General features: G+C 40.5%; 1 protein-coding gene and 1 long non-coding RNA gene across 13 annotated transcripts in view; one reads left to right on the top strand and one right to left on the bottom strand.

Annotated features, from left to right (window-relative positions):
* The window catches only part of IQCA1 (IQ motif containing with AAA domain 1), a 155,522-nt gene that overhangs the window by 76,244 nt on the left and 64,808 nt on the right, over positions 1–14,470 (top strand). For all 3 annotated transcript variants that reach the window (XM_039495970.1, XM_039495972.1, XM_039495971.1), the window contains exon 7: positions 5,785–5,869. In XM_039495970.1, the coding sequence (XP_039351904.1) occupies positions 5,785–5,869 (85 nt within the window). The remainder of the gene's footprint in view (positions 1–5,784; positions 5,870–14,470) is intronic.
* Positions 1–14,470, bottom strand: part of LOC120375220 — a 115,270-nt gene that overhangs the window by 45,845 nt on the left and 54,955 nt on the right. The gene's annotated exons all lie outside the window — the stretch shown is intronic.

Raw genomic sequence — 14,470 nt, 5'->3', positions numbered from 1 at the left:
TATAAATATGTACCTATCTCACAAACGATGGATTCTTGCCACAATGATGAGATGGCCATCTGCTTTTACCAGCCCCAGGAAGACATATTTCTGTCACTGGTACATGTTGCATTGAAAATTCGGGGAGATACTTGGTCAGATCCTGGCCACAAAGGTTTCAACGTCAGTGAGGGTGACGCAGTTGCTGGCACTCCAGATAGCCTGTACATGTTCCTTCACCAGCAATATGAGGCCAATTTCTCCTTGACTGTGATGCTGTTGAAGAGAACCTTGAGAAACAAGAATTAGGGAAATTCAAGATGCTTAGTGTAGCTCAAAACATTGTATACAGTGTGAGTGGTGGAAAGAAAGGGACACCAAAGCATATTGGTCTTGCGGTGCACCTCCCATCAGGCAATAAGGTCAAAACAACTTGTTCAGCTTTTCCCATAAGGCTGTCCACAGCATGTAGTTATGAAGAAATCCTAAAGGTGGACACAGCCCTTGCAGAGAAAACCATACAAAATATGGATGCTGATAATGGTGCTGTTATTCCCCCAAGGCCTGGTTCCCAGGAAGTTTGTTCACTATAAAGCCACCAATATTTCCATAAATGATGCTTCTCTGAATGGCAAGAACATATTCCATGCAACCCAAGTTTGGCAAAGAGAATCTATCCCTTAGCTAAATGTTGAATGATCTAAACAGCAGCATGCTCAATGCTCCTGATGCAGTCGACACCATCAAAGCAGCCATTGTAAGAAATGGTAAAGCTAAGCCAGTATTCAAGGACCATGTTTGCAAAGAGTGGTACTCAGACTCTAAAGAACAGTGAAGAACAGTGCACTCTGAAGAGCAGTGCAGACAAGAGCTTCTGATATTTAGCTTTATCATTAAATATCAAAATGAGAACCCAAGAGGTGAATGGGCCCATTTCAACCAGTTGTACACAACAGAACCAGAAATAAACTGCCACTGGATACTTGCCAGTCATTCAAGCTTCTGCCCATAAACTAGCTTCTGCCCTCAATACTCCTGTATGGAGATACAAACATGTGCACATGTTTGTGCTCAGGCTGCAGTATGTGGGTCTAACTGTTGATGAAACTGTACCATAAACTGATGGAACTAAAATGGGCCACAGTAGAGTAGAGAGAGTGACTTTTCCATGATTAGGAGGGATGAATTTATAGGCCAGCACACACAGGCTTCAGGACTTGCACTGGATTGAAAGTGGAGTTCTTGATCCAAACTCTGCCGAGCAAGCTATGAATGGCAAGTCCTACGTTAAGGCAACATGGGCCCACAAACTGACATTTCAAGCTACTGTGGTACCTGCTTCTTCCACAACTCTTGGACTTTATAGCAGTGCACGATCAAGAGCACAAAGAGGATATTGTCAAAGCTCACCAGTCACGTTCTTAGAGTGACATCACGTCCGTTTGCACTTGAAAGAGTTTGAAATCTCACATCCACGTTTGTGAGCAGCAAAGGTCAAGGTAGTGTGAACTTCAGGTTTTGGTGACAGTACATGGAAATGATGGTCCTATTGTTCATGTTCAACCATGCCCAGAGAGAAAGAAACTGGGAGATGCATCTCTTCACCCTTCAAGTGTACACTGGCATTTTTCATGTGATATGATCACAAAAACTATGCAAAGTGGGGTGCCATCTGCATTGCAGAAATGCATCAACTACCAGCTGAAGTGCTCGAGGAATTCCTGCAAGGGAACTTTGTTGTCAAGAGATCATGTCAGAAGTTCAACCAAGTAGACCCTGATCAGAGCCAAGAGTAGCTTAATGGCACAGGAAAGAAAGGAGATGGAATTTTAGGCATTGCCGACACTCAGCCCTCAGCACAGGCCTTTTCTTACAACCTGAGAGTCCCTATCACAGCAGACACCAGACATTCATGTTGGTTTGGATGACCAATTTATTCACGAACCTTTCATGGGGTGTTCATCCCACACTAGCCTAGGCAGGGTTAATAAGGATGAGCAGGGGCCAATTAAGTGGATAGACCACAGATGAGGGAAATTAGGTGGGCTAAGTAACCACAGATTGATGAAGGAGCCCAGCTGAGAAGGAACAGGCGGGGTTAATATAAATCCAGGAAGCTGGCAATGGAAAGGGGCTGCAGTGAAGGAGCCTGCAGCCACTCTCTGGATGTCAGGAGGACACTCAGAAGGAAGAAAACTCAGCAGGGGAGTAAAAACCCCAGGAGATTTAGGCCATGAAGGAAGAGTTTATTCAGAAGGGTGATGGAGCAAAATCCTGAGAGGCGCAGAGTAGAAAAAGGCTTAGGAAAATGGCAGCAAGGTGGGACATTGCAGACCTTGGTCACTGAATAGAGAGTCCCTGAGCTGAACCTGGTGTAGAGGACAGGCCTGGGTTTCCCTACCAGCCACTGAGGAAGTGGCACAGTCAGGGCAGTGAGGGAGAAGACTGCCACTTTGGATGGAGAGGCTTTGATAACTCCCCAGAAGGGGAAAATACACAGCGACCTGGCTGAACAGCCAAGCCATGTAGAGAGAGCACCCTGAGTCTCAGAGAGAGAAAAAGAGAGAGAGACGGGTGGCAGTGCACATGAGGGGGCACCAGACCTGGAAGGAGCTAATCCCCAGAACAGCCTGCTAGGAGGTGCCCTAGCAGTGAGTGGTGACTGGTGCACCCTTTACACGGTCAAGAAAGCCAAGCAAGCAGTGTGCCAAAGAAGATGAAAGTGCGCACTTATGAACACTTCAGAGGTTCAAGATTTTCTCCAGATAGGAACAATATTTTTCATTGCAACAAAAGATCTGGCTGCTGAAGCGATACAAGACACACTGTTGAAGGCATAGATCCTAGAACAAGTGCAGCTGGAAAGCTTTGTGGAGAAATGGCTTCTGGCACAAGAGGGAGAACCTGAACCTGTACACATTCATGATCCACTACCAAAAAATAATGCTCCAACTTTTTCCATGATACATGAGGTAGGGAAAGAAGTCAAAGGAAAAGCCTCAAGCATGAAGGCAGACAGAAATATTCTTCAGCAACTTATCACAGCCTATGAAGCCGGCAGGACTGTGAATTTGCAACATATTTTGAAACATGAGTTAATGCCTGTCCCTTTGGCATTAGCACACACAAATGGCAGTCTGAGAACAAGTACAAAAGCAGTACTGGGTGATGTACCCACCAACAGTTACCTGTTTGGGGAGAAGCTGTCTTGTGACAGACACACAAGCTTTGGGACAAGCTATAGGAAAGCCATCAGTAGCCAAAATATTTGGAGACCTTGCAGGGACATTTGTAAAAATAGTACTTAGGACTGGAGCAGACTTCCACAGAATAGACATTGTGTTTGACAGGTCCTACAAGGAATCTGTTACGTGTGGTACAACACAAAAATGCTAAAGAGGTACAAGACCCATCCGAAGACTGGTGGAAATCAAATTATGTGCATCTCCCAAGTAACTGGATGGAGTTCATTGAGCTTCCAGAAAATAAGGAGGATCTTGAAACATTTTTATATAAGCAACTAATGACAGAAGAACCATATGACAAAATCATCAGGCTGGCTGGTGGATTTCAGGATGAGGCTGAAATACAGTGCTCAACAGCAGTAGTTGACACCAATCAAGTGTGTGCTCATCAGGAAGAAGCAGACACAAAAATGATTTTACACTGTCCACAATGATGCTGACAGTGTGGTTGTCACAGCCAGGGATGCTGTTGTAGGGTTTTTTTGAGTTGGGGTTGCTATAGCAATATGACACATAGGCAGCTTTGGATGAAGCCAAAGTACTTTCCTATTCATGCCATTTGTGAGAAAGTACAATATGGACCCACTGTTCTGAGAACTCTGCTCCCATTTCATGCCCTGACCGGTACTACTTTTATTGCTGGACAAAGCAAGAAGACCTCATGTAAAGTTTTTCAGCAACACCATCCGCTTCTAACCGTCTTGTAAAATGTGACCTAGACTCAAAGGAGGTGAAAAATGCAGAAGAGTTTATTTATAAAATGTATGGCATGCCAGAGGTCCCCAGCACTGACAAAGCACATGTTACTTTGTTCACACACATGTAGTTATCAGAAGCTTTACCCCCAACAAGTGAGGATCTTTTTGTTCACATGCAGAAAGCTCACTACCAGTCACTAGCTTGGAGACAGTCCCACTGCCCAAAAATCCTGTATTTCCTCCTCCAAAGACAATGGGTTGGAAACAGGAGGACAGTTCATGTAACAACCTCCAATGCCAGCAGATTGCATGGAGGCAATATTCTGTGGCTGCACAAGAGGGTGCAGAAGTCAGTGACGCAGGTGCAGGGCAGAGCAACTTGTCTGTGCAGGAGCATGCAAATGCAGAGAACTGGAACAAGGTTGTACCAATGTACATGACAGGTCACCAGGGCAGTACTATCAAATAAATAGCTGTGCCTAATATGTGACCTAATAAGACTGATTCAATCTGCCACTGTATACCAGCATTTCTTGAAATAGTACATTAAGATGTTTGCTCAACTTGTGTGCATTAAAATGCTTACTTAAGGTTTAGTCAAGAAATATTTTCACTTGTTTCAAAAACAGGTGTTTTCAGATTATGTGTTGCTCTTTCATGGTTGTATAACATTAAAATATTTCTAGTACATCTTGCAAATAAGAAACTGAAATCCAACGGCTTTCTAAAAAGGTTGATCACTATTTGATCACTTTCATTACATCGTATTGCTCATTAATATCCAGCTGAAGTATGTTAATCCTAGACAAAAAAGGAAATAAAGATTTACACTCCAGCAATTTAAATGTTACTTTGTTTGTGAGGCCTTTATACACAACATACAGACTGGTAACAACCATATTTGGATTCAGCACACCCTAATTATCTTAAAAAGACTTAATAACTTTTAACAAAAAAAATGCCTCTCACAGTTAACTTTTTTGAATACCTGCCTAGGCTATTGCTCAAGAAACAGAAGTTTTGTATCTCAAGAAAGTAACATTCATTTGCATCTATGAATGATTTTTAAATAAAAAGTAAACAAAATAGCAAAATAAAACATTTTTGTAATGCATGTTTATAGTAAATTACTTAAAGGGGTTGAGTTCAGACTAATTCTTCACTTTAGTTCACATTGTCATTTTTTCCCTTCAGCTAGCATTAATAAGAAAGCAGTAACCACCCTAATGTCTAATGCCCTGGCTTTTTTCAGCTTTAAGTCAAACTCTTAGCATTATTTAAACACAGGAGCTGCATCTAATATAATATTAAACTATTTCACTGAGTCAAAAATGTGAATGAATCCTTACTTATCTTAGAGATAAACCATGTTTGTAAAATCAAATGTGGCCTAACATTAAACAGAACAGACGATCTATGCTTCTCTTTTGGTTCTAAGGGCCATTTTTCAACTGGCCTCTAAAAACTGTTAGTAGTATAAGTGAGACAATCCTTTTTCACATGTATGTTGATTTATTGCAAATGCAGGGAACCAGTTTTTCCATCTGATGCTATTTATACATGTGCAAATAGAAATTGTTCCGCATGCGAGCCAAAGTGCCTGCAATTATAATACATGTATTTTTATTTCTTACATTTATTGCAGTAGTAATTAATGACTCCAATCATAGACAAGGTACTGTACAAACATAACAGAAAGACAATGAATTTGCTGAGTGAATATCTTAGAAGGTGATGTTATTCCTTCAATCTTGAGTATGATGGGATGGGATGATCCTCCATAACACATTGGTGTTGTCAGGTTAATAATAGGATTGGCAGGTATTGTATTTTAATTGATTCTTCTTTTGTTTTGCATGCAGGCATATTACAGGCAAGTTTCCTGACTACCCTAATGAAGAGGAGGGAGGTTCAACTGCAATTTTTTCTCAAAAAACCCCAGACCAGGTATTTTAATGCCTTTCCCCCCTCAGAAAGGGATAAAATGCTTAGATGTTGAAACTAAGAGAAACAAAAGTGTCCACACCTACCCAAGTGAGATTTTATAGCAATGGTCTCCACTGCTCTAAATTTTTTTGGTTAAACTTGTTATCGGGATGGCAATGGCTATGTGCTCAAAGTACATAAGAACGGCCACACTGGGTCAGACCAAAGGTTCATCTAGCCCAGTATCCTGTCTTCCGACAGTGGCCAATGCCAGGTGCCCCAGAGGAAATGAACAGAACAGGTGATCATCAAGTGATCCATCCCCTGTTGCCCATTCCCAGCTTCTGGCAAACAGAGGCTAGGGATACCATCCCTACCCATCCTGGCTAATAACCATTGATGGACCTATCCTCCATGAATGTATCTAGTTCTTTTTTGAACTCTATTATAGTCTTGGCCTTCACAGCATCTTCTGGCAAAAAGTTCCACAAGTTGACTGTGTGTTGTGTGAAGAAAAACTTCCTTTTGTTTGTTCTAAACCTGCTGCCTATTAATTTCATTTGGTGAAACCTAGTTCTTGTGCTATGAGGAGGAAATAACACTTCCTGATTTACTTTCTTAAGCAAGTAAATTTAGTGTTTCCGTTACTCCTTGCCTTTATAAGCAGAGATTCATTCCCATGTAGCATATATAGCTACTAAGCCACATCGGAAGGCGAGATATAAAGTATGTAAATTACACATTGATAAGTGAGTGTAAGGGAGTCAAGGGCAAAGAAGTCTCTTAGAAGAGTTACACCAGTTTACCTCAATGAAGTTTTTTTAAGTTATTCAATTAGACTGATGCAAACCCCCAATGTAGATACATTTAATCCATTTTAAACCTGGTTTTAAGAAGTTTAGTTCGCATCAGTAAATTACCAAATTAAGCTAAATAATTTTAAGTAAGGACTGGTATGTCTCTACATTAGGTGTTTGCACTAGTCTAAGTACACTGATTTTAAAATATTTAGTTAAACCAGATAAAGGTTTCTAATATACACCAGGCTTAAGTTGCTTTAATTTACTGCCACTGACCAATAAAAAGGTTTGAGTTAAAGTGAGGGAAGAGGCTTAGTTTATCTTACACCTTTTTGCAACCCCTCTCAGTTGCTTTTCCTGTTAAAACCTTTTTCTGGCCCCTCTGACTAATAAAAGCAGCTTGTGATCTCTTTCCTTGACCATCAAGGTGTCACATGGAGAATGTGATTAAGCTCAGTTGGCACGGCAAAGGCAGAGATTGGCACTCAGAGCCATTTCCTCCATCAAAAGTGACCTTAGCTGGATGATGAATCTGTTGGGGAAATAACCTTGGGAACTCCTGTACATGAGAGTAGTATTTGACCCACCGAGTGAACCAGACTGGCTGTAAATATTGACTCGCCTAGCCTAAGGCAGGGTGCTCTGAATGGCAGTTACTTTGTTCAGAATAAGGAAAATGATGAGAAGTGGGTGTCTGTGTCTCACCCAAACTGAAGTTTGGCATACTCTAGCTTACAGTTTGCTCAGGTCAGCCTGCCAGTCTCTCTATCTGAACCTCATTGTTGTTCCATCCCAGACAGAATGAGGAAAAACAGTCCGTTAAGTTTTTCAGGTTTTAAAGTAGAAACATATGCTGGAGTCAAGAGGGCTTTGTAGGCTGTTCTAAGCAGCGGGGGAGCTCTCCAGCAGGTATTGCTTATTATTAGAGATGGCTTCAGGGGACATGAGGATAATTAGACCTGCCCCTGCCAATAAAAAGAACAAACAAAATTCAAAAAGAAAATATGAAGAGAAATGGTACCACCAAGCAATACTGATTTGCAGTAGATTTTGGAGTATGTTTTTCCCCCCTTTTTAATTCCTATCTTCATTTATTTTGCTCTATTTCTTGGGCGTCTGCTTCATCACTACATTATAAATACAGGAATTCTAAAACCTGGAACAACAGCTTGAGAGATTGTTTTACTATCTGCTTTCTCCCTGCCCTAATAATAATTGGAGATATACCAAGCTCCTAGAACTGGAAGGGACCTTGAAAGGTCATAGAGTCCAGCCCCCTGCCTTCACTAGCAGGACCAATTTTTGCCCCAGATCCCTAAGTGGCCCCCTGAAGGCTTGAACTCACAACCCTGGGTTTAGCAGGCCAATGCTCAAACCACTGAGCTATCCCTCCCCCCTAAATGAAAACACTACAGAAGAAAAATACACCTATTTCTTCTGGCAACATTATCAAAATTATCTGATTTGACGGAATTTCTGCCTCCGTTTTTCTCCTTAAGATCAGCATAATTGCGATCAGAACATGACCCATGTTCTCTCAGATACTCAGAATGTGTTTGCCCTAAAGAGAGGATACTGAAGTATGTTAATGAATTTGCTACCTGACTGTCAAATACACAAGTAAAGGATCTTGTGTTCATCTGACTCAACATACTGTTGATGCCAGAAGAACAACTACTATGTAATTGTTTTTGTTCAACTCTGGTATTCTGGGTAATATAAATCAATGGGAGTTTTGCCATTGACTTCACCTCTTGTATGTATTACCTTCTGTGAATAGGTTGGTTACTATCCAGTTAAATACTCTGAAAAATGAAGACAGGATTGTATTTAAAAGTGAATATTTGATAAAGCCTTGGGTAAAGACACTTCAGGGAAAATAAAATAAAAATGTATCATTTCACAAACCATTGCTACATTAGTATACATTCAATATTTCCTTATCCTTTGATGACTATGACCTTATTTGACTTTATAATATAGCCTGGTACTTCTACACAAACTATGCTTTTGTACTTTGAGGGGAATTGTGTACATATATTTAACTGAGGTGAAATATAAATAATAAAAAATATTAATCATAATAATTAAAAATAAAGTGTGCAAAAGGTGTCCCTGTAGGAAATTCTCTGGTTATTTATTTAGTGAAAAATATATGATTTCTTTGTTGACAAGAGGCTTTTGTCCCTTAAGGAAATAATTTAAGATTTTGGTGAAAATCAATATAATCTTACTGCATCTGTTTCAGATTTTTATCCCCTGTCTTTTATATCCTTCTATGAAGACAGTTTTTGCCTTTGTCATTTTGTTGGCAGTAGTATAAAAGCAATTTGTTTCTGCAATTAATCCTTTTTAATAAATGACTCTTCACTAGAAATAAGCCACTACAGTTGCTGTCTAGAAATCACATCATCCCTCCAATTACTTCCAACATTCAGAAGCTTAAGAAAAGAAAGAATCTGCTTCCTGGCATTTTTGGTTGCAAATGAAATGTGTGTGTCAAGAATAGAAAGTCAGTTCTGAATTACTGTAATTTCAGCTTTATAGTGTGCAGACAGTAATGGAGGTGGTGGGGAATTATGTGCTGTCTGCTGTGCAAACACATGTGCGTCATCCTGACTGGAGACTCTTTGCAATATCACAATACAAATGATCATAATTATTATTATCAGCACCATGAAACTAAAATAGTTCATTTATTCAGACAGTTTGTACAGGTATAAATAGCAATGCTTTAGTTACCCGCATTATACCTACGAAAGACTCAGGTTGGAGAGTTACGTCATATTTGACCAAGGTATCTTGAACCACATTGTTTCTGTATGTGTTAATGTAACCCTATATTGAAACATTCACATACACCCCATATGGAATGTTCTGTTCACTTGTTAATTAATACTTTGAACTGTAATACCTACAGCGTGAAAGACAGATTCTGGAGTTTCTATAGAACAATAACTTCCTATAGCCAGCTCTGCAAACGCACTTAATCCTGACCTGCAACTCACTGCTCACAAAAGGGTCAGGTAGTGAACACAGACCAAATTACACAGGCCCAGATTTTCTACATTTCTCACTAATTATGGGTGCCCAATTTAAGAAGCCTTGGGTGATTTTCAGAGGTGCTGATCATGCACCCCAGAACATCAGGGCCTAAGTATCTCAAGTTAACCACACAGAAACCAAGGCACCCAAAGTTTCAAGTGTTTACTGGGGAGTAGGCAAAGCACTAAGCTAGTTGTGCTTGTGAGTTAAACCAGATTTGAACAGTGTCTGCGTAACTAAAGACAAGTGTTAATCTGCCATTGATCACAAAGTGTGGCAGACCCTCAAAACAAACTAAGACTTTGCAAAGTCCAGGGGGACCCACAAAATCCCACTCATCATCTTGGATCCATTTCTGCAAGGTACAAATCCCTGTGGCTGCTTTTAAAGGTTTAAAAGCTTAGGTTTTGTTTGTCAATGCACACTGGAGTGTAAACAGTGTTCAAACATGCCTTACCAAGAGGAACCAAACTTAAAGGTAGCTAAGGGAATTCATTTCTCAAAAGAAGTGAATCCAAAGTGTTACCTGCAAGTAGCATGATGGGATATTGAGGTTTCCAGGTCTGCCATACTTAATGGAAATATGATTAGTTTAAGTACCACGAATAACTGATGTACGATGGCACCACCTTAAAAGAAATATTCAGCATATCAAAGGACCTGTAATTTAGTTTATTTAAGCAAAAGTAGCATTAACAGGGGTCTGGACGTTACATACAACAAATACAAGACAAAGAATGGATGGTCCAGTTGTAGGGCACTAACCTGGGAGTTAGGCAATCCCTGCGCTATCACAGGATGAACTTGGGCAAGTCACTGAGGGTGGGATTCACAGGGGGAGTTAGGCGCTGCCATGCCTAGCTGTTAGACACCCCGCCACCTAGTGGAATTCACAAGCCTGAGTTCAGGCCCAGGGTCCCTGTACAATGCATGGAGACAGGGATTCACAAAAATCAGCACGGTGAGCCGAGCAGAGGGGTACGGCCTAAGCCCCACCTTCCAAAGTAGTGAGAAGCCTCCCTGTACTTGGAATTCACAGCCGTAAACCTCCTGGAGTTAGGCGCCTAAGCCAGGGTAGTGGTTTTTCATGAGGAACCGGGGGGGGAGGGGGGAAATGATGTGGAGCAGGGATTTGAACTTAGGCCTCCCAGGAGAGTCTCTTAACCACTGGGATATGGGGTATTTTGGGGCAGGTACCTCTCAATCTCTCCTGTTGGAACTGTTCTTCTGTGTATACATAATAAAATATTCACTGGGCCAATGAGAGGGAATGGGAGTTAGTCACCTAACTCCCGTAGGCATTTTTGGAAATCCCATGAGGTACCAATTGCATCTTTAGGTACCTAAATACCTTTGCAAATCTGGCTCTTCATTAAGTACTATAAATCTAAGCTCCCCATTTAAGAGGTATATTGCCTTTCTCAGGTGCCACAGCAGCATTATTTCCTGCCCCATCTTATTCCTGGTTCACTGGTGGTATCAGTCAGTGAAGGGATGAGAAGTCCAAGGCAAGTCAGGCCTTCTCATCAAGAAGGATGCCAAAGAGATTTACATTTAGGGGGAGGAAAGTCTACTCCAAATATTTGCTTGGCCAGTTACTGATTAGGGGCCAGTTTCACCTTCAGGAAAGATGCTGCCTTTAATCAAGCATTTTCCTGATGATCCTAGAAAATCAAGCAATTTCTACAGGTGGATTAGGATTTTTGGGCACTCTGACTCATACACTGGCATCAGCAATTTGAATTGGTACTCCTAGCTCAATTTTAGAGGTTTGCATGGACTTAACTACAGCCATTTAAATATTTATTTTAATTAAAACTGATGCAACCTGTGAGTAGTCAAAGCCTTTAGGCCTGTGTGGAGGACCTGTTAGAACGGGAAGGTCTTTTCAGCTTCAAAATGGACAAGATGCTAGGGAAAATGTGCCTCTAGGTTTCTGGGACTACTTCTGTCTTTCTTTTCTGGCCTGATTGTTTCATCTTCTATCCAGTATCAGAAACCTTATCTGGTGTTTTCAGGTTTCCAGCATCAATCCCAGAAGAGGAGGCCTTGGCAACATCAGAAGTGGAAGGACAATTTAAAACATTTCAAGAAAAGAATGGCTTTTTCCAACATGCTTTCCTTCAGGAGAAAGGCTGCAGATACGATGGGTTGCTTAGGAGCCCAATACTAGTTTTAACTTCCAGTTCCTTTCCCCCTCCTTTTGGGGATGGTTTACTTGATTTTCTAGGAATCTCTCTCATGAAGAACAGCTCAGAGCAGAGTGGGAGTAGGGCTGTAGAAGTAGCATCTCAGAAATACTGAGGGAAAGGCTTCTATTCATGGTACTTCCTCATATGGAAGAGGAAAGAAGATCTTTGTGCCATCATTAACCTCTGGAAACTGAACAGCTTCTTCAGAGAGTTCAGATTCCACATACGGACAATAAATTTCTGTCAGTGTTTCATAGTTTCAGTGCAATGAGAGAGGTAGGTAAACGCCACCCAGAATATGGCTACACTCTGTTTGGGGTCTTGATCCTCCATGTCCATTTGTCACCACTGTTCGTTCCACTTTCCTCTAAAGACTGATCTGAGAAACTCAGTTCACAAAGTGCCTGCTTTCACAGAGCCATCAGACTAGCTCAGAGCAGATACATCTGTTCTTATGTGGTAGCTGACCATTAATAGCGCAATCCTTTTAACTTTTTTACTGCAACAACAGTATTTATCAAGCAGCTGGCCGTGGTTAATGTTCATCTCAGGCATCAGTGTAATCCTGTATCTGGATGAGTGGCTAGTCTAGGCCCAGTCACACCAAGGATTAGAAGAGTCACTCAGTCACTGCAGAGTCCCTAGGGCTCCGGGTAAAGGGAGAGATGATCACTCTTGAACCATTCATTGTGTGACAATCCCCTATTCAGCTTTGAAAATCTCAACCAAGATTCTTATTTTTCACCCTTATAAAATTGGGCCGAACAAGACAGAAGAACTGTAATTCAATACCATTACAGCAGGCTGGTGAATACAGAAAGTCTGTTCAATCTCTTTCAATATCACATTATTCACATTTATAAAACAAATATCTATCTTTAATCATAGACTGGAGATACTTTACTTTTAAAATAATGCCAATAGAACTCAGAAGTGTCACCTAAAATAAAAATATTTGGTAACTTTCATGCAGAGTTACAGAAATTCTCACTAAATAGACCTACTCCAGAATTGTTTGTAAATGGTTACAGTTATCCTTTAGTTACTAGTCAGAGTGGGAGGTGGAAGTAGTTTGGACCTCTGGAATCGTACTACCACTTCAGTTAGGAAGAAATTTTGAGTACCTCTCTGTTGGTTTTGGATACAACAGCCCAACTGCTGCAGAGGAGCATGTGGATCGGACACAGACTTCTCTTAGGGGAGAGTCTGATGATAGAGAATCTCCAGGTTATAGTCAGAAGCAGGGGAATGAGAGTAAGTATAATAGGGCCGGATCAGATGATAAACAGTCACAAACAAAAAAAAACATCAGAAAGAAAAGGCAAAAAAAAAAAAAAAAAGTTTTGTTTTTTTAAAGTGCTTGCACAACAAAAAGAATAATAATAAATAAAGTGATGGGTAAACTAGAGTGCCTTGTGATAAAGGAGGATATAGATATAATAATAGGCACAGAAACCTGAGGGACTGAGACACAACAATGGGACAGTACACAATCATTCGGGAGACAGGACAGAAGAAGGGCAGGGGGAGGGACAGGAGGTGCAGGATGATAAAGAAGAGATGAAAGATTCAAATGAAAAAAAATAAAGCGATCCACAGGTTCCATAGAGTCTCTATGGATAGAAAATTTCATGCTAGTAAAAATATAAAGCTCTAGGATCATTATCCGGACCAGACCAGATCAGTGGAGTGATGATGAATGCTAAATGGAAATTAAGAGGCTATCAAAATTATAATAATAAATATTGAAATTATCAATTATCCCCACTTTCAATTATTTTTTTGGGAAATATTGAGATAAAGACATTAACATTTCAATGCGATTTTAAATGACTTCTTGAATGAGAATGGTCATGGAGGAGAAGTACGAGGAAACTAGAAGGGAGAGGGCGGTGGAGCGGGAGGGGGAGTGGAGCGCAGTAGCCTGGTCCAAGAGGTAACAGGATAGTGACCATATTACAATAGCATTCATCCTCCCTGTGATTCAAACATCATCTGTGGTGGAAGAACACAACTGCTGCCCACTGTGGGCTTTTAATTTCAAAAATGAAAACACATAGAAAAAGAAAAGGGGACAGGTACAGTGAGTAAAGTGAAATCCTGACTAAAGTGTGACTTAGTGAAGGTTTAGTAACTACCCAAGAAGAAACAATGTATACCCCAAATTAAAAAAAAGTAAAAAAACTTAAAGAGCCAAAACAAGAAAGAACTGAAAGAAAGAAGAAGAAAGATAAAGACTTCCTTTAAAAAAAAAAGTCAAATCCAAGAAAAAGTGAGGAGCAAAGAAAAGTACAAACAACAGAAAGGAAAGGAAACACTGCCAAAGTAAAGAACAAGTGTAAGAAGAAAGAAAAGCTATAAAAAAGCCAAAGAGAGTAAAAAAAAAAAGCAGGAGCATGCTAAACAAGAAACCTGGCCAAGCACAGTAAAAAACAAAAGAAAAAAAAAATAAAATAGCAAAAAGGAAAGAGTAGAAAAGGAAAAAGTTCAGTCTTCACGGCTGAGAATGTTAGATGGGGAAAGAAACTAGCTGATTCTGTGCTTCTAGGCTGGCTTTGATGAGGATAGTGAGATTGAAGAAGATC

The sequence above is a fragment of the Mauremys reevesii genome, linkage group 11 (genome assembly GCF_016161935.1).
Source record: "Mauremys reevesii isolate NIE-2019 linkage group 11, ASM1616193v1, whole genome shotgun sequence".
Taxonomy (NCBI): Eukaryota; Metazoa; Chordata; order Testudines; family Geoemydidae; genus Mauremys; species Mauremys reevesii.
This window is presented reverse-complemented; position numbering and strand designations above follow the sequence as displayed.